Below are 24,915 nucleotides of genomic sequence, written 5' to 3' on the forward strand. Positions count from 1 at the left end.
CATGCTCTTGCAGGGTACTCCTTCAACATTACACGTTTCACCAAGGAGTCTCTTAACCTACCCTTGTTTCTTCCTGTCCATCCTGCCCATCTCATTTTTACCCCAAGTCGAATACCGGATGATTCCTCCCTTGGCCCCTTTGACCCCAAACCGCCACGTGGCCCCATTCAGCTTCTTCGTGAGGGCCAGATAATGGAGCATGATCTGGCTTATGGATTCATCATCTCTGTCATCCGCAATGGATCCATCTATGAGGTCGTTATCACAAGACTTGCATCACGACATGACGGGCTGTATGAAATCAGAGATGGGGACGGAAATGTGGTGTCCTCCACCTACTTGCATATGATCGGTAAGCAGCATCCCATGTTTCTCCCATTGAAACATTTTTTCTTTCTCATAATCTCTCTTCATTTCTCGGCCTCTGTGATGCTTCTAGAAAAAAAGGCCACTTGGCGAGCCCTCTTCAAGTCCATCAGTGTCCCTTCAGGCATGTTTGTGTCTCTGGCTGGTTTCATCTTGTTCATGAAGCGCTACCCAAACTGCAGCCTTTCACAGATCATCACAGGCATCAGGACCAACCGTGCACCACCAGCTAACCCCCCCAGAGTTAATATCCAGGTAGGACATCCAGACCATCACTAACATCAGCTTATGACCATTGTGGGAGTACTCTGAAATTATGAGTTGTACCTTCATCCTTAAGATTATTCAAACTGATCAAGTACTTATAAATCAGGGTATGATTTTGTTGAGCTTTTCAGTTAATCTCAAAGTGTATTCTGTGTATTATGTATTATGCGAACAGAAGCGAATACCTGTGAAATTTTGTGGTTTGTTTTGTAAAATCTGGGAACTCACAATAATGTATTTTTATTCAGTTATCCCATTAGTCCTTCCATCCATCCACCCACCCGTCCTTCTGTCCATCCACCCATCCATTCATCCACTGATCCATACATCCACCCATCCATCTGTCCGTCTGTCCATCCACCCATCCGTCCACCGGTCCATCCATTCATCCACCTATCAATCCATCCACCCATCCAACCGTCAGTCTATCCATCCATCCATCCGTCCGTCGATCCATCCATACATACATCCACCCATCCATCTATCCGTCCGTCCGTCTGTCCATCCATCAATCCTCCCATCCGTCCGTCCATCCATCCATCCATCCATCCGCACATACATCCACCCATCCATCCATCCGTCCGTCTATTTGTCCATCCACCCATCCAACCGTCGATCCGTCCATCCATCCATTAGACATAAATTATTCAACATGTTCCATTGAAATGTGAAACCAACTGATTTCTTGAATGATGTCTTTCAATTTAAAGCGAAACTGGCCCAAAACCAAGAAGGTGCAAGAATTAATAAAGAATCAGTTATTTATAAGCCAATATAAATGACACCTTTTTTTTTTTTTTTACAGCAGGAGTACAGTCATCCCCGTCCAGAACCCCCTGCCTATTATAATCCCTGTGAACAGCCTCAAACACCAAGAAAATGGACCCCTAGAGCCAGCCCAATACACACTGTAAGGCAGATTCTTTATTGAACAGTCTGGGATGTTAACTATATGTTCAGGAAACTTAGCTGTTTGTACTTACAGGGTTACAATCCTGTTGGCTCGGGGAGTCCAAGAGCAGAGAACCAGGAGGTACAGAGGCAGGCGGCTGGAAGCTCCTCGTCCCGCCATAATTTGATCCCAGAGGTAACAAAAAAATAAAAAAGGTCTAATTTAGTTGTGTTTCCTAGTAATGTAGTTTATAAAAATCTGTCTTTATTCCTCCCAAGCTGGACAACTCTAACGAGGAAGAAGAGAGGATTTCCTTTTCTATGCCTGGAACCTCCGACTGCCTCCACTCCTCTGAGGACTGCGTCCAGTTCCAGATAAAGACAGAAAAAGAGGAGGACGGACCGAGCAAATCAAAAGATTTCTTTTCTACATTGCCGCTAGAGGAGGACACTTCTGCCTCCTGCAGCGTTTACACCTCTAAGAAACTGGACTTTTTATAAAACAGAAGGAAGAGCAGAGGCAGAAGGCATTAAGAAATTATATCCATGGATTCTAAGGAGAAGTTGAAACACTATTTGCACAGTTTTTGGGTTTGTACTGATTTCTGAACCATGGGGGGAAGTGCTGATTATCCTGTTTCACTTTGCACTGGTTAATGGTGCTCTTAAAATCTCCTACTGTTACCTACCTCTAAACCTCAGGACAGATAGAATCTGCACTGTATTTACTGAGTGTCTGTATATGTTCTGTAAATTCTAGGGCTATGATTTTAAAAATACTAACTCTAAAGAGACAACTCTTATTACATCACATAAGTATAGCGGGAACTGGTGTGCTTACCTGTCATGCTAACCTTTCCTTATTATTGCAATAATAATGGTCAATATCCTGTTTGTTCTGCAGTTTATGTATTGTATGGTGTTGTGATTTTATGTTGGAGAAAACGACTAGTATTAATGTTAATGGCATGTATGTCCAAAATATTTTTACAGCTAATCAAAAGTTAATCTTTAAATCCTGTGCACTGGAAAATAACTTTTTTTTTTTTCAATAGATCTTTATCCACTAACATAACCTTATCTTTAAAATAAAATGTATATTTAATAAACATCATATCTAAACGTATTTTTGTGCATTCATATTTCAATAAGTTAAGGAAAAATAATTGTGTGAGTAATGTGTATGTTAAATCCAAGTGTATTATTTAAAATTTGAGTGGAGGGAAAAACTGCTGCAGAAAAAGAGGGATAACCTTAGCCTAAAGTTGAGGAAATGTCATCAGGAGTGGAGATGAGTTACAATTAGTGTTTTAAAAGTCCACCATCCAGACATTTTCAGCACATGGCCAAAAGTTGTTTCACTACTTCTGTCAAATCACTCCCGATTCAGAAAGAAAACATTTTTATATCAAACTTTTTACCACACCTGTGTTATAACTAAATGTTCATAACATTAATAATTTTGTTTAACGACACTCATCAAAAATATCTAAAAGATGTGTTTAAAATAATTTGATTTGAATCTATAAAATAATAAATATGTTTCATGTTTTAAATAAACTTAAAGACTGCCAATAACGTTTAGCTGACGGTAGGGGGCAGCACAGAAGCAGATGCTTGAGTTTTGACGTAGGAGGAAAACAGCGTAGAAGAAGATATAACATCAGTTCCTTTTATAGCGGCAATGAAAGGACGGCGTGCTACTCACACTTTTAGCAAAACATAAGTTAGGTAAAACTGCCAGATTCAAACAATTTAGTTCTCAGCATCATAGCCCCCTATAAGGCGAAGAGTTTAAGTGCTGCGCTGAGAAGATGTCTCTGGTTTGTGCAAGTAAGTCCAGCTGAATCAATTGTTAGACGGATGCAGTATGTTAGCTTATGCTAACAGCTAATGTGGCTAACGCTGGCGGCCACGCAGACCGCCTTCTACCTCAGAGTTACTCCATACGTGTTATGGGCCTTATTGATACTTTATTGTGAGTTATAATTGTTAAATTCGTCTCTGTCTTCAGTCTGCAACGAGGTACCGGAGCACCCGTGCATCTCGCCGGTGTCTAATCATGTGTTCGAGCGCAGGCTGATCGAGAAGTACATCGCTGAGAATGGGACTGACCCGATGAACGGCCAGCCGCTCTCCGAGGAGCAGCTGGTGGACATCAAAGGTAAAAAAAAATAACATAATCAGATTTGGGCTCAGGAAATTAACAGGGTTACTCCGGTATTTAGCTTTTTAAAGTCAATGTTCTATCTTTAGCCTTAATGTAAAGATTATAATGATTCTTCACTTTCCTTCCCTTTACATATAAAACTCGTAGTATTCAGAAAGTTATTGATGGTGCAAGTTAATCAGTCTGTTTTGAGAAGTATAGGAAAAACGCCTTTTTTTTTAAAGATAAGTTCATTCTGGATCTGCTCCCCATTTATTCAGCATAAAGACACTATAATGTAAATAATATCGCTGCTATAGTTGTAAACAGTGCATTCAACAGCAAATCATCCTCTGATTCATACTTATAATATTAATTATTGATCATAGGTGGAAGGGCCTCAATGAAATTTCATGTTCAAGCACTTTTGGAATAAAACTGGTTGATAGCAGTATTATTCATACAATCTAGTCATATCCACAGTAGTTTTTGGTTTCTTTATGTTCCAGAGATGTTTTAAGAAATCTTTGACTAATATTAAGATTTATTACAGAATTTTTTTTAATTGTTTATTTTTATTATGGTTTACCTGTAATGAAATGCTAATATTTTAATAAGCTTTTCTGTTTATCCACTTAATGTTTGACTCAGGCTGTTTTTGCATCAATAGACAGATCAGTGTAGTGAGCAGCCTGTGGTTCTGTTCAGGTGGTTGAAATAGCATCCTATAGCTGCTCTATATTGTGACTCTCATCTTGGAAAAACATGTTCTTGCCACTCCAGCAGGGCATTAACATGCTCATATTTTTGACAGATCATCATATATTGACAAAAACAATACCATATTTGTCTTTGATTTATATGTAAATTAAATTATATCCTCTGCAGATGATGATGATAAGCATAATAAATGTTTATAATTGTGACATAGTGTGTTTAGCCAAAACTTAATAAAAATGATTCTTTTAGTGACCCATCCCATCAGACCAAAGGCACCATCGGCTACTAGCATCCCTGCTATCCTCAAGTCCCTTCAAGATGAGTGGGTGAGTACGGGACACAGAGAATCTAAAACTTGCCTACACCTTTTAAAATGTTCTTCATAGAGTGGATATTTAGATTTTCTACTCTAAGAAAGTAATTTCATCTCTCCTTGGCTCAGGTTTTGATTAGGCATTCATCAAGTAGTTTCCTAAAGTCATGCTAGGACTTGTCTCCTAGTTTTACAGCAGCCCTTACTGGCTTTGTTTAGCTGTTCCTCCCAGGCAAAGTGTAAAACCTTACTTAAATCCTATTGGTTATTGTGCCGCAGGACGCTGTGATGTTGCATAGCTTCACGCTGCGGCAGCAGCTTCAAACTACCCGTCAGGAACTCTCACACGCCCTTTATCAGCATGATGCGGCCTGCAGAGTCATCGCTCGACTCAACAAGGAGGTCACCGCTGCAAGAGAAGGTAAGTTGGCTGCTGGGGTTATTGCTTAGCATCTTTATAATGTATGGCAGCTTTTGTTTTTATCATCTGAATAAACTATTGGCTTCATGGAGTGTTTTTGTTTGCTTCACAGCTCTTGCAACACTTAAACCACAAGCTGGACTGGTGGCTCCTCAGGCTGTGCCAGCCTCTCAGCAAGCTGCTGCTGTCAGTATCTTGCATTTATTTTCAAACTTGATTCCTTGAACTAACTTTTTACTGTTCATTATATAAACAAGGCTGAATTCTGTGTTCTAGGGTGCTGGAGGAGAGCCTATGGAGATCAGTGAACAGGTGGGAATGACCCCAGAGATCATTCAGAAGGTAAGAACATTTGAACTTCTTATTCAAGTTCATTAATCTTCAACATAGCTTGCACTTTTTTAACGTTTAAAATCCTTTTTTTTTTTTTTGCAGCTTCAAGACAAAGCCACCATCCTCACTACAGAGAGAAAAAAGGTAATTTTTTCAATTCCCTTAAGGTTGGATTTCTTTCTTTGATGGGTCTACAATTGGAGCTCTGTTGTGTAAACGTTATCTTTTGTTTGTTCGGCTGTTTCTGTAGAGGGGAAAAACCGTCCCAGAGGATCTGGTCAGAGCTGAAGATCTTAGCAAGTACCGCCAAGTGGCCTCGCATGCTGTAAGTGTGGATTTGGCTCCTCTGTGGATTATTTGGTGTCTTTAACAGACGTCACAATCCTGGCTTGTTTTTTTTTTTCATAGGGTCTTCATAGTGCCAGCATTCCTGGCATTCTGTCCCTGGATGTGTGTCCCTCTGACACCAACAAAGTGCTCACTGGTAAACACTATTTTATTACTTCTTCAGCAGTAATCTTAATAAACCTTTGTATGACATAGAGCTGCCTGTTTTCTCCCAGGTGGAGCTGATAAGAACGTGGTCGTATTTGACAAGAACGAAGAGCAGATTGTGGCCACTCTGAAAGGTCATGCCAAAAAGGTCACCTCAGTCATTTACCATCCTTCCCAGTCTGTGGTCTTCTCTGCCTCTCCTGATGCCACCATCAGGGTGTGGTCCGTTACTGGAGGTAACTGCATTCAGGTGGTGCGAGCCCACGAAGCTGGAGTCACCGGGCTGTCTCTGCATGCTACAGGGGACTACCTGCTCAGCTCCTCTGAGGATCAGGTAGGTTTGCAGCTCGAAAAGATGCTGACATTCTGCTGCTTCACCACATTAATCCTGTTGTGTTTCTGCTTCAGTATTGGGCCTTTTCTGACATCCAAACTGGTAGAGTCCTCACCAAGGTTACTGATGAGAGTGCTGGCTGTGGTACGTGTCTCTGTGGATGTGTGGTCATCTAGGTTTGTGTTGACAGACACTGATTGTTTTTCTCTGCGCCTGCAGCTCTGACCTGTGCGCAGTTTCACCCTGATGGTCTGATCTTTGGTACCGGTACTGCCGACTCCCAGATTAAGATTTGGGATCTGAAGGAGCGCACCAACGTGGCCAACTTCCCAGGCCACTCTGGACCCGTCACCTCCATTGCTTTCTCTGAGAACGGATACTATCTGGCCACAGGTTCGGTTTTTGCTCTTCATTGATTTATTTTGCTTTAAGGGTCTTCTAACTATCTGAACGCATAGAACAGTGTCCTGGAGGTAGAATCTCAGCAGCATCTTGAGTCTTAATTTCTAAGCAGAGATGAATCTAAGACCTTATGCAGGATTTCAATCTTAATTTAAAGTACAAGGATTGTCTAAATAAGCCTTTTGTGTTGTTGTTTTTTGTCACTAGATCTGACGAAATTGGATTTCAAAATATGGCAAATATAACTATGTCAACTTTATGTTGCAAAACAAACATGCTTGGTGTTTCTTGATGAGCCACATTTGGTTTGGATTAAAGAACCTTTATACATCTTGTTAAATTGGGGTTTATTTTGTTTATATTTACTGTACTCTTTGCAACTTGAAAATATTTTTAGGAAATGCATCTTTCCTTGTTCTGGTTCAACTTTCACCAGTTAGTGAAAATGTTCTTGTTTAAGCTACATCTGTTTGGTAGAACCACAGATATATAACGAAAATGCATTGTTGATGTTTTCTGAACATTTTATCCTTTTATTATAATAATGCATATATATTTGTGACCTCAGGTGCCCAGGATAGCTCTGTAAAACTGTGGGATCTGAGGAAACTGAAGAACTTTAAGACCATAACTCTGGATAACAACTATGAGGTAACGTGAAATGTTTCCTTATTGTTCAATGACAGAAGTTGTGTCATCTGTAGCACCATTTAATACTCGCCTACAAAGATTGGTTTACTGGGTGTTTTTACACCAGCCTACGAAAGAGATTTACTCTCTCTGCTGCAGCGCAGGCAGCCTGCTCTGCATGACAGCCAACAGACAGAGAGGCAGACTTAAGATCCACTCACTTGGGAGGACAGAGTTTGGTGCTTTTGTCGCCAAAGTCTCTTTTAACCTCTCAAAACCTGTAACCTGTTTACAAATAATAACTCAGAATGCATGAAAATTACACTTGGTAAGATGTTTACAAATATAGACATGTTAGACATCATCAAAGCTTAGATTCTCCACATTTCAACCACCTAGTTCATTTTATGGACATGGCGAGCACCAAAGCACAATTACATAATGTACCATGACAAAACAGCCACAACAAGCAAGCACGTCTTTATAACTGCTGTTATAAGCTAGCTATTATTTTCGAGAATAAATAAAAACAACTTATCGTCTTGTCTGAACTGATGCAGCTTGGGCTTGATTCAGCTTTCATGTATATATTCAGAAACTAGGTGTTGGCTTTCAAATAATGTATCACACATGTAGTTTGGACTTACATTTCCTAAGTTATTTACTTTTCCATTTGGATATAAAAAATAGGTGAGGATTTCCCAAAATGAGGTGGCTATTAAGAGGTTAAGATGTAAAAAAAGCCACTAGATTTGGTGCTAGGTGCTTTTTTGAAATAAAGGGGGACAAATCACATAAGTCGGCAACACTGGACATGACCAGTTTTCTAAATTAAAATGTAAGTAAATAAGTTTGATGCATTTAAGAAGCCTAAATTTGATTTTAGATATAGCAAAAGTTACTGCTGTCTGTAATCAGTTCTTGTTGCATTTACAGTTTCCTTTTGATAACGCTTAAGTTGATTTTGGTGAACAACGGTAGAAGTTTGTCACTAACACTTAATAACCTGCCACCCCCATGTGATACATGGGGGTGGCAGCATCATGCTGTTGGGATTATGCAATGAAAGGGAAGCCGATTAGAGTCTAGAGAACGAAACTAAAAGCTGTTGGAGGTTTGCGTTCCTGCGAATATGGTCCTCTTTCCTAATGTGAAATCAGGAGGTTCTAGAGGTAGGAAAAATTTAACGCTAGATTAAGAGAAGCAAGATAAAACCTTAAATCGGAGCATGTTTTTCTTTATACACATGATTGGTAATCATGTATTCAACAGAATCAGATTTTAACTGTTGCATTTACTATTAGGGAGGAGTCCTGGTTAGGTAAGACATTAAATATTTCCACATTTGTTAAGTACGCAACATCCAACATATAAAGGCTGTCTGTAAGCATCTGTCCTGGGGATTGAGGTGTTTTAAGGCTCTGCTTTCTCTGTGGGACAAACATTTTAATAGGCTAAAGCGAGCATGCCTCCTGGTTTGAAAAGATCCAGCTGTTTTCCTTTGCGTCATGGTTTTATTTTAAGATAACCGCCCTCCAGCTTCAGTTCAAGTGTTTAAAGATGTTAAAACATCGGTCCTCAGCTGCTGAAAACACATTAGGGGCTGGTGCTCCTTTCTTTTCTTGAAACTGATTAATTTTCATTTCCCTTCCAGGTGAAGTCCCTGGTATTCGATCAGAGCGGAACCTACCTGGCTGTAGGTGGATCTGACATCCGTATCTACATCTGCAAGCAGTGGTCTGAGGTGCTCAACTTCACAGGTGAGGAGACAGAAAAGCCAACCATCTAATATCTGTGACTGTAAATTAAATATTCAAATCATTTGAACTTTTCTGTTCATCTTTCAGACCATACAGGACTGGTGACTGGAGTGGCCTTTGGAGAAAATGCCAAATTCCTGACGTCTGCAGGAATGGACAGAAGTCTCAGATTTTACAGTTTGTAGAAAAGAGATGCATTCAGGATGAGGAGAGGGCAGCTGAATGGAGGAGATGTGTAACCTTACTGAACAGTCATCTTTAAAAAGAAATCCCTGTTTACTGTGCTTCTGATATCATTGTAATCTGTCACATTAAAACACAGCAGTATGGGCAAAACAACCTGTTTGTTTGCTTTGCATCCAAATGATGTGACGTGAGAACAGAAACAAATTTTCTGTCCTATATGACGGCATTTGATTTTATTATTTCTGTTTTTATTTTTAGGGAGGGTTAAGTTGCTTGTGAAACAGTTTGATGTACTCGTAAAAAAAAACTAAAAAAACAGATCTGGTCATAATCAGCTTTGCTTTTTAATGTAGATTATCTTATTCGTAGGGAAAGATACACTTAAATCTGTAGTGATCCTGCAGAAGATGAATCGGTGTACAAGCTTCATTTCATGGTTTAGCCTTCCCCCTTTTTTCATTTCTCGTTTAATCTTTCCATTTTTAATTTCTTTGTTTTTTTTCCAGTTGTACATTTGCCATGAGCTACTGTGTTCCCGATAAGCCTTTGATGATAAAATAAAATATCTTTTTCAAGTTATATTGCCTATATTTTCATTTAATTTGCACATTTATATTTTAAGACTTGGAACAAACCAGACTATGAAATGAAAAGGAGAATACAGAAATGAATTGACATGTTAGTAGTTAAGCTATTGGAAATATTGATGAGTTTTGTTTTATTTTAATTAAATAAATTAGTCATTTGATGTAGTTTCGTCTAAAGGCGCTGGAAATCTTGAAATTTTTAAAGATACTAGAGACAAGTGTAAATATAGAAAAATAAACTTTTCCTGTTGTAAAAATATACCAAATATAAAGAGGATTTCTTGTTTCATTTAAGTTATTCTGATAATTAGGCCCCTGATGCCTTAGGTCTGTCTTTCTAAATGTGAGTCTCTTTTGTTACTGGATGCCTTTTGTTCAGCGGGTGTTGTGTTGCATTTTTAAAAATATGTTAGCCTTATTTTTTTAGATGGATTAAGTCTACAGGGATTTTTTTTTTTGCGTACAATAACCTGCACTGTAACCAGGCTTGGATGCAGCTAATCAGTTTTTTTTTTTCCTAAGATTTAATTACTTTTGCAATTACATTTCTAACTGGAAATACTGGTTTGGACATTTTATTTTAGATTTTTGACAATTTTAAAGCTGTATTTTCAATTTACTTCACTTTTCATATTGAAAATTGATTTACTAAAACAGGATTTAAAAGAACACAAAACTGAGAAATCTGTGAAATGCAAAATAGTTTTCTTCCAGTTTTAAATGTCCAATCCTATTTTATTTGTTAAGCACCTAAAAACAACCACTGACCAAAATGATGTACAAAAAGAAAAAAGCTAAAACATGGGTAAGAATAACATTCACACAAAATTGGGTAAAAGATAAGAATAAATTACAGAAAAATAAAAAAAAGCCCATTGTCTTGCTAGGCGATAAAAGCCAAAGAGAAAAGGTGGGTTTTGACAAGAGATTTCAAAACAGTCAGAAGATGCCTGTTATTATTATTTGTTTTCCTACTTGCTTTGATTCTGTTTTATTTTCCTATATTTTAATCCTGTAAAGCACTTTGCATTGTCTTTGTACTGAAATGTAATAAACAAATAAATTTGCTTTGCCTTGCCTTGTCTGATCTGCAGAGGTAGATCATTCCAGAGTTTTGGAGCTGCCAACAGCCAAAGCTTGCCTGGTCTCCTCTGAGCTTTTGCTGACCTCAGAGAGCGAGTAGATCTATAAGGATAGAAGCTCAGAAAAATTCAGGGATTTAAAAGCAAATAAGATCATTTTTATATGAATTCTAAAATGTATGGGCAGCCAGTGGGGTGAATCTAAAATATTAAGACAAGGCAGGTCTATTTGTGTAAAGCCATTTATAGAAGTGGTTTAAAAAAAAAAAAAAAGAATATAAAGAGAAGGACAGAATTTGGACAATTCCAACCAAATTATGCTAACTGTTTAAGATTTGCTAAAATAAACTTTTTGTACTTGTAAAGCAATATTTCCCCCTTTATGGATAATTGCTATAAACAATGTTTTTATTCTAGATCTCTATAGGAACCAGCAGGTTTTACACATTTCAGGTTTTCACACAGTTCATTTCAGAGTTTACGAACATAGAAACTAAATGCTGCTTCTGGTTGTTTTGCTTTAGGGAGCAGATCTGATCACCTGATGTGTCAATATCTGGGCTCTGCAGCCTTTACAATCCAAAGAGCCACTTTTGACTTCAGTCCAGCTAATAGAACTTATTAAGAGCCGCACAACGGTGTATGAGTTTTTTTTTTTTTTTTTTTAAAGAAAAGGATAACATATTTAATAAAAATTCACCATAAGAGATCTGTCTTCGGTCATGCCATTTCATGTTTTGTTTTTAAATGAAAAAAAAAATAAAAAATTATTGCGAAAAATAAATGCACATTTCAATGGGTGGCAGATTTTTTTTTAAATTATGTTAAAAAAAATATATATATATATATATATTTTTTTTTTCTTTTTTTTCTGTTATTTTATAGTCAAATTATTTTTAATTCACAAAATAACAATGTCTGACTTCAGCTCAGCTAAAAAAAAAGAATCAGAATCAGCAATGAAAAATATTATATAACAAACATGCAGAGATGGCAAAAGTACTCACTTTCCGTACTTGAGTAAAAGTACAGATACTTGTGTTAAAAAATACTCTGGTAAAAGTGGAAGTACTGATTAAACTCCTTTACTCAATTAAAAGTAACAAAATACAAAATACAGGCTTGTAAATTTACTCAAAGTATAAAAGTAAAAGTAGAAACCACTTTTTTCATGCCGTTGCCTACATTTGAAATAGATCTCCGTTGTGTTCATTTTCAATCATCTCCTCGTCCATACTACTATGCTAACGCCACCGCCACCAAGCTGCAATGATTTGCCGCGAGTGAATACCGCCGAATCTGTCGATTTATAGTGGTGCGTCAAATGCAACGTAGATTCCCATCCAATTAGATTGAATTTGGTATTGATGACGTGAAAAATAATAACGGTAACTCCATTGAAATGATTCAAAACTAAAGTAACGAGCCAATTTTTAAAAATGTAAGGAGTAGAAAGTACAAATATTTGTGTAAAAATTTAAGGAGTAGAAGTAAAAAGTCGCCATAAAAATAAGTAGTAAACTAAAGTAAAAATATCAGAAAAATCTACTTGAGTATAGTAACAAAGTATTTGTACTTCGTTACTTCCCATCTCTGCAAACATGTTATTCACAAAAGGTTCCTGGTATTCTTGGAACATCATGTTAAAAGAATATATTTTCCCTACTTGAAAAACAAAAGTTATCTATTTCTGTTGTTGGAAATTCAATGCAAGTAGATGTTGGGGAAAGATACAAAAACGTGCATTAAATGAAAGCAGTAAGTTTTTCCTTAAATTGGACACTGCCAATATTTAGACTCATTTATCGCTTAATAAACTATTTTCTAGAGTTGCAAAAGGAAAGGACCCTTATATGTGTATTCTAGAAATTAGAACATGCATTTCCATGAAGCTAATTTTTCAGAATAAAAGCAAAATAAAAAATAAAAAAATGTAATCAGATATAAAACGTTCCAAAAAACAATGCTGATTGTTATTATTGCTCTGGTATTATAAATGGAAAAGGGAAAATCATACAAAAAGAAAAAAGGATGATAAATTATGATGAACCTTTTTATATTTAATTTATTTTTTTCAATCTTATGTAGTATGTCATCTTTATTTTAGTGATGTGTTTTTTCTACTGGTTTTCTAACAGAGGGCGGCGCTGGTCCAATCAGTCTGATTCCCTGCTAGTAAAGCAGAAATATCGCCCCCTCGTGGTGAGAGAAAATAGTAACGGTTACCTCCACCGTCACGTGAGACTGCCAGTAACGTGACTCTCATGAACGGGAAATGGGAACAGAGACAGGATAACTAACCCCACAATCTTGAATCACGTCTCCACTTTGTCTCGGTTGGTCGTCGGTTCCGTCCAGAGCAGCTTTCAGGGTCCTCGGTGGTCCTAGAGGGGTCCAATCTGCAGACAGGTGAGGAGAGACAGCCCTCATTTAGCTTTGTTTACTGCTAACTGTGAGCCACTTTTCCCACCATAACTTTCCTTATGGTCACATTTAAAACCTTTATACAGTGGATTTCTATTTCTGTTTCACGCTGTACGCTAAAATATACTATAAGCTTATAATTTTCAATCTTTTATTGTGTTTTCCTTTGTGTGTTCTGAAAACGAAACTCAGCAGTTAGCTGAAATAAAACATGGACAAACAAAACTATCGACAAACAAAACTATCGCTGGGAAAATGGATAGTTTATTTTCAGAAAAAGTTTCTCTTTTTCTCTGTGTTTCTCTCATCCACACTGATTAATTTTATTTGGTAGCACACAGTTCAGTCTATTAAATCAGTTTCTATCAGATGATTTCTATTAACCCAGCAGAACAAAGCAGCCTACAAAATGGGAAACAAAAAAGGGAAATACAGAAACTAATTGAATTCCTTTAAAGAGACCTATTTTTTATCTTTTGGTTTAAAAAAAAAAAAAAAAAAAAAAAACTTCCCAAACATCTCAAATCATTAATATGAAAGTTTAATTTATGTTTAATGAGTTAAAATGTGACTTTTTCTTTGTTAGGTGAATTAAACTGGCACCAAAAGAGAAACGTACACATATATTGTATTATTCCTTCCATTATAGTGCTACCAGAGGGATATGTTTGCAGGAATGCAAATTTCACCTGATGATCGGACTGCTTCCCGTTTTTGAACAGTTGTCAGTTAATCTAGATCCTCTTTTTTTGGACTTTTTAAAACTAAATCATGCCTTTGTTTCTTTGCTATAAACAGTATTGATGTTTGTTGGCCATGCGATAATATTTAACCTTGTTTTTTCAGATTTAAAGGTGGAAGTATTACTGCTTTTCTTTGTGCCTGCAGTTATGGGCTCCCTGTTCCGAAGCGAGGAGGTGTGCCTGGTGCAGCTCTTCCTCCAGTCTGGCTCGGCCTATAACTGTGTGAGCGAACTGGGAGAGCTGGGATTAGTGGAGTTTAGAGACGTAAGTCAAATAATCGTTTCACCTTTCAAACAGGTAGAGGTTGTGAGTTGAAAACTTCTCTTGATCTGATTGTTAGATAAAGAACTTTTCTACAGATGTTATCAGATTCCTTTCAGATTATTATAAAGCTATGTTTTTCTAAGATAAAGGGTTTGTTGGACACCAATATTTTCCTTCCTGCTTCTATAATAAGGTGAACATGAATAACCCGTCTTCCTCTTTTCTGTCTTTCTAGTTGAATCCTAACACAAATGCGTTCCAGAGGAAGTTTGTCGGAGAGGTCAGGCGATGCGAGGAGCTTGAGAAGACTTTTTGTAAGAATTGACTCATTCCTTCTTCTCCGCGGCGCCCTCCACAAGATGTGTCAGAAGTCCATCTGTCACAGCAGGAACATAATCGCACAGAAAACCAGAACCTTTAACTTGAAGATCTTAATTTAATTGGGGGGGAAAACTTGATTATTTTTGACTTCAAAGTGTATTTTTAACCTTTTTAAGCTTATAAGTGCATTTTAGTTTTATTCTTAATATACGACTTCCTGTTTCTCTGTGTTAGAAATATATCACTACTTTATAAAATGGGAAATACACAAAAACCTGCCTGTCAAATAAGCACATAGAGAAACACAGAGAAAGTAGCTTTCTGGCTTAAACTTAGCTGCATAAACGAAGTGGGATCAATAATCAATACGTCTGAAACAACTTTAACTGTTACAGGAATGCATGAGGAGCTAAGTTTATCTTTCAATCGCACGCAATGAACAGGATGGTTAATCTGCTGGGACTTTAAAACTGGAAACCTGTTCGTTAGTTTGGGCTTGATTCTTTTTAAATAAAACAACTTTGGGGTTTTCTGGAGTCCTTCTGCAGGATGATGAAACCAAACCAAGACAGAAAAACACAAAAAGGCCTTTGGGCAAAATTGGAGCCGTGTTTTTTTTTGTTTTGTTTTGTTGTTGTTTTTTTAGTGCTCTTTAATGAAAATGCTGGTAGAGTTATTTTTGTTTCATAATTTTTCATCAATATCTGAATTTTTTTTGTTTTTATTTTTTTTTATCCTACTTTCTGTTATTGCACCTCAGCCTTTTTGGAGCAGGAGATCATTCGCTCCATAGACCCCCCCCTGAAGGGTCCCCTCCGCCCTCCGTCCCCGGTGCCTTCGGCCCCTCAGCCACGTGAACTCATCACCATAGAAGAGGAGAGCGAAAGGCTGGCCAGAGAGCTCAGAGAGGTGAGAACAGTGATGGCCATGATGCTGCTGTTGTGTCTCTAGAGCAGCGTAGTTTTGTGCTCAAGTTTTCGGGTTCCCCGTCTGTGTGACCCCAGGTGTCCAGAAACAGAGACAGCCTCCGGACTCAGCTCACTCAGCTCTGTCAGTACAAAGGAGTCCTGACCCAAACACACTCACTTACAGCCACTCAGGTAAGTATGTGACCCTTAGGAGGTTCTTTAAAGTAACTGAACAAAAGGAAACTTTAATTCTTTCCAATTAACACCTGCTTTTTTGACAGGCACCCCCACCTGTGCTGGAAGGCCACGGCCTGTTTGATCATCGCCAAGATATCCGCCTCAGGTAGGTGTCTTTCTTTGCTTCCTCTTCTTCTTTTAAGAGATTCACGGATCAATCAGAAAGACATTGAGAATGCAAGAATCAAATAAATATGGTGCTTTTCCTCCTGACGAGACTTTAAGAAATGCATTTTAATATGAGCCCAGAAAACCCTTTGCACAAAGATCTTGTTTATTTTTCAATCCCCATTAATTAATTGATCTCTCCCTCATCCTTAGTTTTGTTGCAGGGGTGGTCCATCCCTGGAAGGTCCCATCGTTCGAACGCTTGCTGTGGCGGGCATGTCGCGGTTACATTATCGTGGATTTTAGAGAAATGGCTGACCGACTTGAGCATCCAGACACTGTAGGAACTCAGAGATCTCAGATTTTACTTTATTTTTTAATCAAATGTTTCTATTTTGCCACTTCATCTGTTTTCTGCTTCTTGGTTTTCAGGGGGAAATGGTTCAGTGGACCGTCTTTCTTATCTCCTTTTGGGGGGATCAGATTGGACAGAAAGTGAAGAAGATATGTGACTGGTGGGGAAACTTGTACATCACTCTGTTTTTGATTTTGGTCTGTAATCTGAATTATTTCTTCATGAGGTAGATTTTTCTTTCAACAGCTTCCATACGCAGACATTTGCATACCCCGAGAGCCCAGCTGAGAGGGAGGAGATTCTGCAGGGGCTTCAAGGCCGAATTGAAGACATCAAATCTGTAAGCACACTTTTTTCTTTTTTTTTTCCTTTCTTTCAATATGGCAGCATTTCCTCTTTCTGGAAACTCCGAAAGTGCTTAGGATGGTTACTCATGGGCTCTTTTTTTCAATCATTATTAAAGCCTCCCCTTTCACTTCCTCATGGTGTATTCCAGGTGTTGTCTCAGACCGAAGCTTTTCTGCAGCAGCTGCTGCAGCGAGCGGTGGCCATCCTGCCGCAGTGGAAGGTCAGGGTCCAGAAGTGCAAGGCGATCCAGTCGGTGCTGAACCTCTGCAGCCCGTCCGTGACAGATAAGTGCTTGATCGCAGAGGCCTGGTGTCCCACTGCCAAGCTGCCGGAGCTGCAGAGCGCTCTCAGAGAGGGAGGGGTGAGACGACGCAGCAGCAAATCAGAGAACTGCAATGTTGTTCATTTATATTAGGATGTCATTTCATTGATCAAGCTCTTTTTATGTCTTTAGAGGAAGAGCGGCAGTGGGGTGGACTCCTTCTACAACCGCCTGCCCTCCTCCACCCCTCCTCCCACCCTGTTCCCCCTCAACTCCTTCACAGCTGGTTTCCAGAACATTGTGGACGCCTATGGTGTGGCCAGCTACCGTGAGGTCAACCCAGGTTTGTCGCCTTCAAATGTATCCTTCACATTATTCAGGGAATAAATACCAAAATGTTTCAACCATCTCCTTTTGTTTCTCTGCAGCTGTTTACACCATAATTACTTTCCCCTTCCTGTTTGCGGTGATGTTTGGGGACGTGGGTCATGGCCTGCTCATGTCTTTGGCTGCCCTCTGGATGGTGCTTGAAGAAAAAGACCCCAAACTAAAAAACAATAACAATGAGGTAGAGTAAGTTATTCCTTTAGATTAGCTTTCACTAGTCTTTGATTTAATTTGACTTAAATCAAAGCATAACTTAACATAATCTTTTAAAAATAGGCTAAAATCTACACCAGGGATTGATTTTATTGTTATTTTTTTATTTTATGTTTCAATTGATCTTTCGAGACAAAGTTGGAGGACAAAAAATGACTGAAAACTAACTTTGGGCAGGATATTAATATGAACAGAAACCTAAGCTGAAAGAAACGGAATTCGATTGTATTTATGTATGTGAAAAATTCTAAATTAAATGTCGTGGTTTGAAAGTAAATTAAAACTGTATTTATTAATGTAAAACGAATATTCAGTTCGACACATTTCTCTTTGAGTTCCTTAATTCAATTTTTATTCTAAAATACAGATTTAATTATTTCTTTTTGTGAGCCAAACATCAGGATCCTTGGAAAAGACCAGGGGTCCGTTTCACGAAGCAGATTTAACAAATTTAGATTCAAATTCGCAACTCTAAATAGATCTAACCTAAAGTCGGGAACTCAGAGTAAAGCACGTGCGCAACAAAAGCCATTATCAGTGGACCACCGATTCGACCAGTCACCATGACCACTGGCAACAGGAAGTGACTATTTAACCCCACTGGGTCTAGAAATGCAAAAAAAAAAAAAAAAGGGATACAAAGGAGTGGAAGATGGCGAAGGAGAAGGTTGTTGCTCCAGTTAATGCATAATTTTATGTGTTCTATGGCAGGTCGTTATTACATTTATTAAAAGGACTCCTCTCTCTTGTTCAATTTGTAAGATTGTTCATGATCGAAATTACACTCCTAGACCTAACTGTAATATATTTTCTAAATTACATTTTTGTTGCAGAAACTGAATTTTAGAAGGTTAAAAAAAAATTATGCTAGCTAAGTTTTATACATATATCTAGAAATGTTTACACATTTTAATTGGCTTTTCTGTGCCAATAATAAGCTACATGTACCAGCTATGCTTCTTGATGCTGTTATCTTATGATACTAAATTAGGATAATGTGCAGCAAGGGGCAGTGTTGATGTATATTAGCACAACTTCTAAAATAGACATTTACTAGCCGTGATTTTTTATTTTTTTTTACCCAACACTTCTCATGCATGTTAAACTTTTAATGAGAGTTTTGCTGCTAGTTATTGACATGAAGTAAATCTGTGTTCGATTACTCTTTCACAAGGACCCGGATGTGTGGGACAAAAGAAATCTCAATTTTAAAATTTGAAATTGAATTGTAGACCTAAAAAAGGGAATTATTTAAAATGAAGGTATTGAATATTTTCTGGGTATTAATATCAAGTTTCAAATTTTAGCAGCGTGACGACCTGCAGTCATAGCTGGTCCTTTCTAAGTTTCATCCATACGTCCTAATGTTTATAAAATGTTGGCATTGCCTTCCTGAAAGTAGCTGTAATTGTTTTTAAGAGATTTTAATCATGGAGTGGTGCAAACCGAGGTTCTGCCTGTGAATGAAAAGTGTTTCTGTGTTCAGATCTGGAGGATGATGTTCGGAGGACGCTATTTGATCCTGCTGATGGGCCTCTTCTCTATCTACACCGGAGCCATTTACAACGAGTGTTTTAGCCGAGGCATCACAACCTTCAGCTCTGGTTGGCACGTGGGGCCGATGTTTGAAAAGAACATCTGGAAGTGAGGATAAGTCATTATTTTGCTCGAAAAAATTTGAGTTATTCTTATTTTCTTATCAATGTTGCAGCAATTCATGGTTTCCACACCTTATTTCTTACCTTCCTGTTTCAGCTCATTGGTGCTGAAGGAAAACCAGTACTTGTCTTTGGATCCTAATGTGTCCGGGGTTTTCACCAGTCCCTATCCCTTCGGGATTGATCCGGTACAGTCTTCAGATTTCTTTATTCATTTTTTTTTATCTCTTTATTATTTGAACTTCATCTTATTTTGCCTTATTTGTCATTATTGACAGATCTGGGGTTTGGCGAACAACAAACTAACCTTCCTTAATTCATACAAGATGAAGATGTCGGTCATTGTCGGCATCATTCACATGACGTTTGGGGTTTGCTTATCGTTCTTTAACTACTGGTTAGTGATCATGTTTTATTTATTCATTTCTTCCAAACTCATCTCCACTGTTGCGTCCGTTAAGTCGTCTTCTCATCTCCTTATGTCCCAGTTTCATTTTCTGCAGAATAATTTTTGCTTTCTTCTCTCTGCTTCCTTCAGGCACTTTGGGAAGATCAGCAGTATATTCTTTGTGCTGATCCCCGAGCTGTTCTTCATGCTGTGCCTCTTCGGGTACCTCGTCTTCATGGTGGTCTTTAAATGGATCGTTTACACTCCAGCTGACTCCAGAATCGCCCCCAGCATACTGATCCACTTTATAGACATGTTCCTGTTCACAGACAACCCAGAGAACCCCCAGCTGTTCACGGGGCAGGTGTGTGCTCAGTGTGTCAGCAGACAAACATGTGATGCAGCTCGTTCTACATGAATTTGTTTCTTATTTAGCACAGAAAGACATTGGATGTATCAATTTTTCTGGTTCACAGGGGGAAATACTAATTTTAGTTTTAAACTCCTTGAGCATTCTCACATTTAGATAGTTTTCAACTTGTGGTGTTCAGTTGTTTCCCCCCTTAGTGTCAACAACTGGTAGAACCGCCCTTTCATTGATTTCCAGCTCCAAGTTACAGATTTACAGAGTGAAACATTTGCTCTTTCAACCTTGCAAAATGGCTCAACCTCTATCAGACTGAACTGGATTAAGTCTGGGCTTTGACTAGGCCAGTCTAACGTGAATACACTTTAAACCATAGCATTAGGCCTGGCTTTATGTTTAGGGTCATTATACGTTCTTTTGTGTTGTTACTTTTACTTCAGTTTTAAGTATTTTGCAGCACCCAACAGTTTACAGGCTCCATCCACTGTAAGCAGCAACCCCAGAGCATGACGCTACCACCACCATGTCGTAATGATGGTATGGTGCACTCGGAAGGACGTTTGTAGCCTTTGGGGTGCATTATTGTCACATATCAACATTTTTTTATTGAGATTTGTGAATCGTTTTGCAATTCACCTCCTAATTGTACCCTACCTTGTTTTGGCTAATACATAAAAATCTAAAAGAGTCAAAAGTAACCGGCTGTAATATAATAAAATTGATTTTTTTTTTTTTTATTGTAGTATTATTTAGAAGTAGATTGTAACTATTCTGTACTTTACTTGTTTTGCCTGCTGCTGGAAGTAAGCCGGTTCTGTAAATGTGATATTGTTAAGCAGATTACTGTCAGACTCCGGATTCCACTTTTATAAGGAGCACATGAACCCAATAATTGCAAACAGTGGAGCAACTGTTGCTCACTTTATTGACCTGTATGGGTTTCCCCCGGAAGATATATTTTTTATGCACTATTACAACTAGACTATTTGTTGTTGAATGTATTTTTGTTCCTAATTTACAGCTTATAGTGCAGAAGGTCCTGGTTGTTCTGGCTCTGTGTTCAGTCCCTGTCCTCCTGTTGGGGAAACCTGTGTGTGAATATGTCTCCCACAAATCAAGACGGCGGCAACACTTAGTAAGTCTTTGATTTAGTGCGCTTAATCTCTTTTTAAGATTGTTAAAGGTCATTGGTTTGTTAAATCAGATTTTTCTTTCCATGACAGGATGAGGACAGACGGCCGTTGGTGGCCGACGAAGGCTCAGTCAACACTGGCCAGGGGGAGGTGGAGGCAGGAGCGGCTGCAGAGGAGATAACTGTAATTGAATTCATAAAGCAGACTTAATTTTCTTTGCTGCACCCGTGCTTCTCATTTAACAATCTGATCTACATCCACAGCAGGAGTTTGATGCAGCAGATGTGTTCATGCATCAGGCTATCCACACCATTGAGTACTGCTTGGGCTGCATCTCCAACACAGCCTCCTACCTGCGGCTTTGGGCCCTCAGTTTGGCTCACGCACGTTAGTACAGACGCATGATGCGCACAACAGCTTTTCCTCTTTAGACCAAATCTGGCCATTTTTATTTGTCCTTTACTCTGTGACTCTGACTCAGTTGTTTCTCCACAGAGCTGTCAGAGGTGCTGTGGGTCATGGTCATGCGTATTGCCCTGACTTGGAAAGACTATGTCGGATCCGTTGTGCTCAGTGTGATTTTTGCCTTCTTCGCTGTGTTGACCGTCTCCATCCTCCTGGTCATGGAGGGGCTCTCAGCTTTTCTACATGCGCTCCGTCTGCACTGGTAAGATTGTGAAGAATGAAAAGAAAAAGAAGCAAAAATGTTTCACTTTGCATGCAAGCACTGTATCTCTTTAATGACAGTCAGCTGTGTTTCCACATTGCCTTGTGAATATGTGTCACAGTGGCGGACGGTCTAATCAGAGCCATGGGTTGCAGCTTCTGTCTCATTAATCCTCGCTTTGTCTTTCTTCCAGGGTGGAGTTTCAGAATAAGTTCTACAGCGGAACAGGCTACAAACTCAGCCCGTTCTCTTTCGCCTCACTGATCAACGCAGCACCTGCAATATGATGAGCCAGATAATTACAAAAATGTAATTAACTAAAGTATTTCTGTATCTTAATGGTATTCTACCACCTGTATGCCATGAAAGGTTCAATTAACTTACACAATAATCAGGATGAAAAATGAAGACTGTTATTTTTATATCAACAGAAAGGTACAACCACTTGCTTAATTATGAACCCATTATATGAAAACTACACCTCTATTCCCTTTTTGGTATTTTTAAACTGTAATACAACATAGTTTTTTGGGGGGGGTTTTTTATATGCAAGTTCAAAATGTTATGTAACTTTTTTCTGTGTGATTTTTTGAAAACATGAATTCTGAAAAGGGAAAGACCTTGTGCTGATGAATCTTTTTGCAGTAAAGGGGAATTCGACAGGGTTGACTTGGTCTTGTTCGTTTGGTAATTTAGTCTGAATGATATTTAAAAGCCAAAGACTTTCCTTCATGATCATGTCCCAACATGTTTTTCTAGTGCCTTAACGAAGCCGGTATGTTTAAATCTTTACTGCTGTTCTTATGCCACTTCAAGCCTTTCTGTTGGCATGTTTTTTTTTTTTGTTTTTTTTTTTCAATTTAACTGATTGCATTTAATCAAATTGGAAATTAAATAAAGTGTTGTTCCTGATTACTACTATGTGAAGCTTGGTTTTTATACATGTGGACTTGTTGCCAAACTCTTTATGAGGAATGTTTACTCTATCATAATGACAGGTTTGCATAGTAATTATTGAAGACTTTAATAAAAAACTTTTAACAATAAACTCTAAATAAATTGGTGTTGAAATTTAAGCTCTGTATTTGTCAAAGAAAGTGGTGGGGGTGGAATTCTAACCAACTTCACCCAACACCCCTTAAAAATTCTAACCTTTTTCTCATCTTTTTTTTTTTTTTTTGTGCTCAAAACTGCAGATCTTTTGGGCATAGGTTACTATCAGCACTGCACATCTGGCAGCTGAAACTTTTTGGCCATGCCTACAGCACAACAGCTCACATTAAGTCAGGTTGAATTTTGAGACGTTTCCTGTAAACGGCTATTTTCATGTCCTGACATGTTTTCAGTTGGATTTGGGTGTGAGCTTTGACTAGGCCATCAACAAACACTCCTTAATCGAACTCACTTGTAGTCATTGCCTGGAAGGTAAACGTCAAACAGATTCTCCTTGAGTAAAACGAGCTTTGTAAATCTCCCCATGAATGATGAAGAAAAGCCACTACATGGTGGCAGCATCATTATGTGGGACAGGGTTTTATATATATATATATATCACCTGTGTCGAAAAAATTCAGGCTCAGGATTTTCTTTTTTTTGCTTTAATCCCTGATGTATATATTTAAATCTAGGTAAAAGAAGTGAGATTCATCTGAAGAACACCTATTCCTATTACTATCTTTCAGAAGCTAAAACAGTGGAAAGCCATGAACTAGAATGCTGTCCTATACACATTTATTATGTTTATATTTAGCATTATTATTTAAAACAACAAATATTTTATTTGTGCTCTTCCCACAGTATCATTAGTTTGAAATGCCTTGTAAAATACAAGCGCCTGTTTCTGTCCGTGCTTCTTTCAAAGTAACACCGACTCGAGTGAACCGGATGTCGTTGGGGTGTCAAAGATGGCGCTCTCCTTGACACGGTGAAACCTTATAAGTTTTGTTAGAAATGCGTTAGTTTTAAACTGTCTGAGGACACAAAGTGTTCTTGGATGTGATATAATAGACTGTCTTCAATTCTATAAGTGGCAGAAAGCTAAATAGAGATGGCTCTGAAGGAAATCAGCGGTTTTGTTCGGCTGTTGGGTCAAATTCACCGGGGTGGTGTAGGTTTGGCTTCAAAGCACTCAGGTGAGTTACAAAACAACAGCAAAATAGAAAATAAAAAAAACAACATACAAATAATTAATGTTGTTGTTACTGAGTCGCTGTTTGTAACTAGGTTGGGCTTTTTTTTAATTAGCTCGGTGTTTGAGTCAGGCTTCGGCTCAGCCCGAACCCACCCTGGATGAGAACGAAGCCGTGAGCCCGACCTTTGTGAACAGAAACCCGCGGAACCTGGAGCAGCTGGCGCTAGCAGTGAAGGACCGGGGCTGGAAGACCACCTGGCCTCATCAGCAGTTCTACCACAGGTGAAAATAAACGGATCACCTCTTTGGAGCTGGAAGAAAAGGCGTTCCCAGAATGAAACATTAACACTTTTCTAAAGCTATAATGGCTTTTGGTGGCCCTTTGATTTAATTTGGCTCTAATAATTACATGAAACATTTGCAGTGGATGTAGCTAATATTACCCCTAATAAGAACTTAATGATATTTCCTTGCGAGATATCCGGAGATGAAAATAACAAACCTGCTAGGATGATTTGGTGATGTATTTCATAATATATGGTACATTTACAACGTAATACTTACACATATGTAGTATATGAAGTAAATATTAACTTCAAAAAGAAACATAAGATACCTTAGCATGATCAGATAGCTTTGAAATGCAGCATTAAATACCTGAATGACAGTCAGAGCAACAGGTACTTGAAATCTGAAAACAATAACATTATCAATAATGTATACATAAAATCTTTCATTGGTTACAGGAAACTGATCACTGATCAGATTCTTCTTTAATATCTCATGAGCTAGAAGAAATATGGAATAAAAACAATAAACTATTGAAATGTTTGTTAGGGGATTATACAAGTATAAATCTTACCCATAGAAGAAATACTTTACAGACAAGATGAGTAGTTTACAAAGTGCTGTACCAGCATCCAGTTGTGATTTTTTTTTTTTTTTTTATCTTTCATTTATTAAAGATTTGAATTCCTGCAGAGATAAAACTTCTTTGTTCCAAGTCCTTTTCTGAATAATAGCATGCCGTTGGGGTGAAGAATTTAAAAGCTTTTTTATCCAGAT

The 24,915-nt window shown here is 38.2% G+C and overlaps 4 protein-coding genes across 7 annotated transcripts in view; all 4 read left to right on the plus strand.

Annotated features, from left to right (window-relative positions):
• The window catches only part of LOC107088197, a 12,241-nt gene extending 9,626 nt beyond the window's left edge, over positions 1-2,615 (plus strand). For 2 of the 3 annotated variants that reach the window (XM_015380218.1, XM_015380216.1), the window contains 5 exons: positions 14-352; positions 440-621; positions 1,439-1,543; positions 1,619-1,720; positions 1,804-2,614. In XM_015380218.1, the coding sequence (XP_015235704.1) occupies positions 14-352; positions 440-621; positions 1,439-1,543; positions 1,619-1,720; positions 1,804-2,025 (950 nt within the window). In that variant the 3' untranslated portion in view covers positions 2,026-2,614. Of the gene's footprint in view, positions 1-13; positions 353-439; positions 622-1,438; positions 1,544-1,618; positions 1,721-1,803 lie in introns of all 3 variants that reach the window. The other variant, XM_015380217.1, reaches the window with a different exon arrangement.
• A 544-nt stretch (positions 2,616-3,159) lies between these two features.
• On the plus strand, positions 3,160-9,575 carry prpf19 (pre-mRNA processing factor 19). The gene is made up of 15 exons (XM_015380279.1): positions 3,160-3,357; positions 3,539-3,688; positions 4,643-4,719; positions 4,986-5,127; positions 5,240-5,313; positions 5,404-5,469; positions 5,563-5,604; positions 5,711-5,785; positions 5,869-5,944; positions 6,024-6,289; positions 6,364-6,433; positions 6,509-6,682; positions 7,260-7,342; positions 8,976-9,081; positions 9,169-9,575. The coding sequence occupies exons 1-15, from the start codon at positions 3,339-3,341 to the stop codon at positions 9,264-9,266; spliced, it is 1,518 nt and encodes a 505-aa protein (XP_015235765.1). The 5' UTR covers positions 3,160-3,338; the 3' UTR covers positions 9,267-9,575.
• A 3,586-nt stretch (positions 9,576-13,161) lies between these two features.
• On the plus strand, positions 13,162-22,647 carry LOC107088230. Of its 2 annotated transcripts, none has more exons than XM_015380256.1 (21): positions 13,162-13,345; positions 14,249-14,367; positions 14,603-14,681; positions 15,449-15,597; positions 15,693-15,788; positions 15,878-15,939; positions 16,155-16,281; positions 16,374-16,456; positions 16,543-16,636; positions 16,793-17,005; positions 17,099-17,249; positions 17,335-17,474; positions 18,993-19,150; positions 19,262-19,352; positions 19,443-19,561; positions 19,703-19,916; positions 20,941-21,054; positions 21,143-21,235; positions 21,319-21,439; positions 21,548-21,719; positions 21,913-22,647. In XM_015380256.1, exons 2-21 carry the CDS (start codon positions 14,251-14,253, stop codon positions 22,004-22,006), a joined length of 2,487 nt encoding a protein of 828 aa, XP_015235742.1. In that variant the 5' UTR covers positions 13,162-13,345; positions 14,249-14,250; the 3' UTR covers positions 22,007-22,647. The 2 variants fall into 2 exon arrangements, with proteins under 2 accessions (XP_015235742.1, XP_015235741.1); XM_015380255.1 differs by having other exon boundaries at positions 13,163-13,345; positions 21,316-21,439.
• A 945-nt stretch (positions 22,648-23,592) lies between these two features.
• mrpl18 (mitochondrial ribosomal protein L18) overlaps positions 23,593-24,915 on the plus strand; it is a 6,355-nt gene continuing 5,032 nt past the window's right edge. Inside the window, exons 1-2 of the mRNA XM_015380259.1 lie at positions 23,593-23,851; positions 23,964-24,132. Coding sequence (XP_015235745.1) covers positions 23,767-23,851; positions 23,964-24,132 — 254 coding nt within the window. The 5' untranslated portion in view covers positions 23,593-23,766. The remainder of the gene's footprint in view (positions 23,852-23,963; positions 24,133-24,915) is intronic.

Source organism: Cyprinodon variegatus, unplaced genomic scaffold (assembly GCF_000732505.1).
Source record: "Cyprinodon variegatus isolate N-32 unplaced genomic scaffold, C_variegatus-1.0 Scaffold210, whole genome shotgun sequence".
In the NCBI taxonomy this organism is placed as follows: Eukaryota; Metazoa; Chordata; class Actinopteri; order Cyprinodontiformes; family Cyprinodontidae; genus Cyprinodon; species Cyprinodon variegatus.

Excerpts from the sequence above, each read along its gene's own strand:
- prpf19 (XM_015380279.1), top strand. Across the intron at positions 6,290-6,363 it reads TCAGCTCCTCTGAGGATCAG|TATTGGGCCTTTTCTGACAT; the intron begins GTAGGTTTGCAG and ends TTTCTGCTTCAG. Across the intron at positions 9,082-9,168 it reads TGAGGTGCTCAACTTCACAG|ACCATACAGGACTGGTGACT; the intron begins GTGAGGAGACAG and ends TTCATCTTTCAG.
- LOC107088230 (XM_015380255.1), top strand. The coding sequence starts at position 14,251 with ATGGGCTCCCTGTTCCGAAGCGAGGAGGTGTGCCTGGTGCAGCTCTTC. Across the intron at positions 17,006-17,098 it reads GCGCTCTCAGAGAGGGAGGG|AGGAAGAGCGGCAGTGGGGT; the intron begins GTGAGACGACGC and ends TTATGTCTTTAG. Across the intron at positions 21,055-21,142 it reads CAAGACGGCGGCAACACTTA|GATGAGGACAGACGGCCGTT; the intron begins GTAAGTCTTTGA and ends TTTCCATGACAG.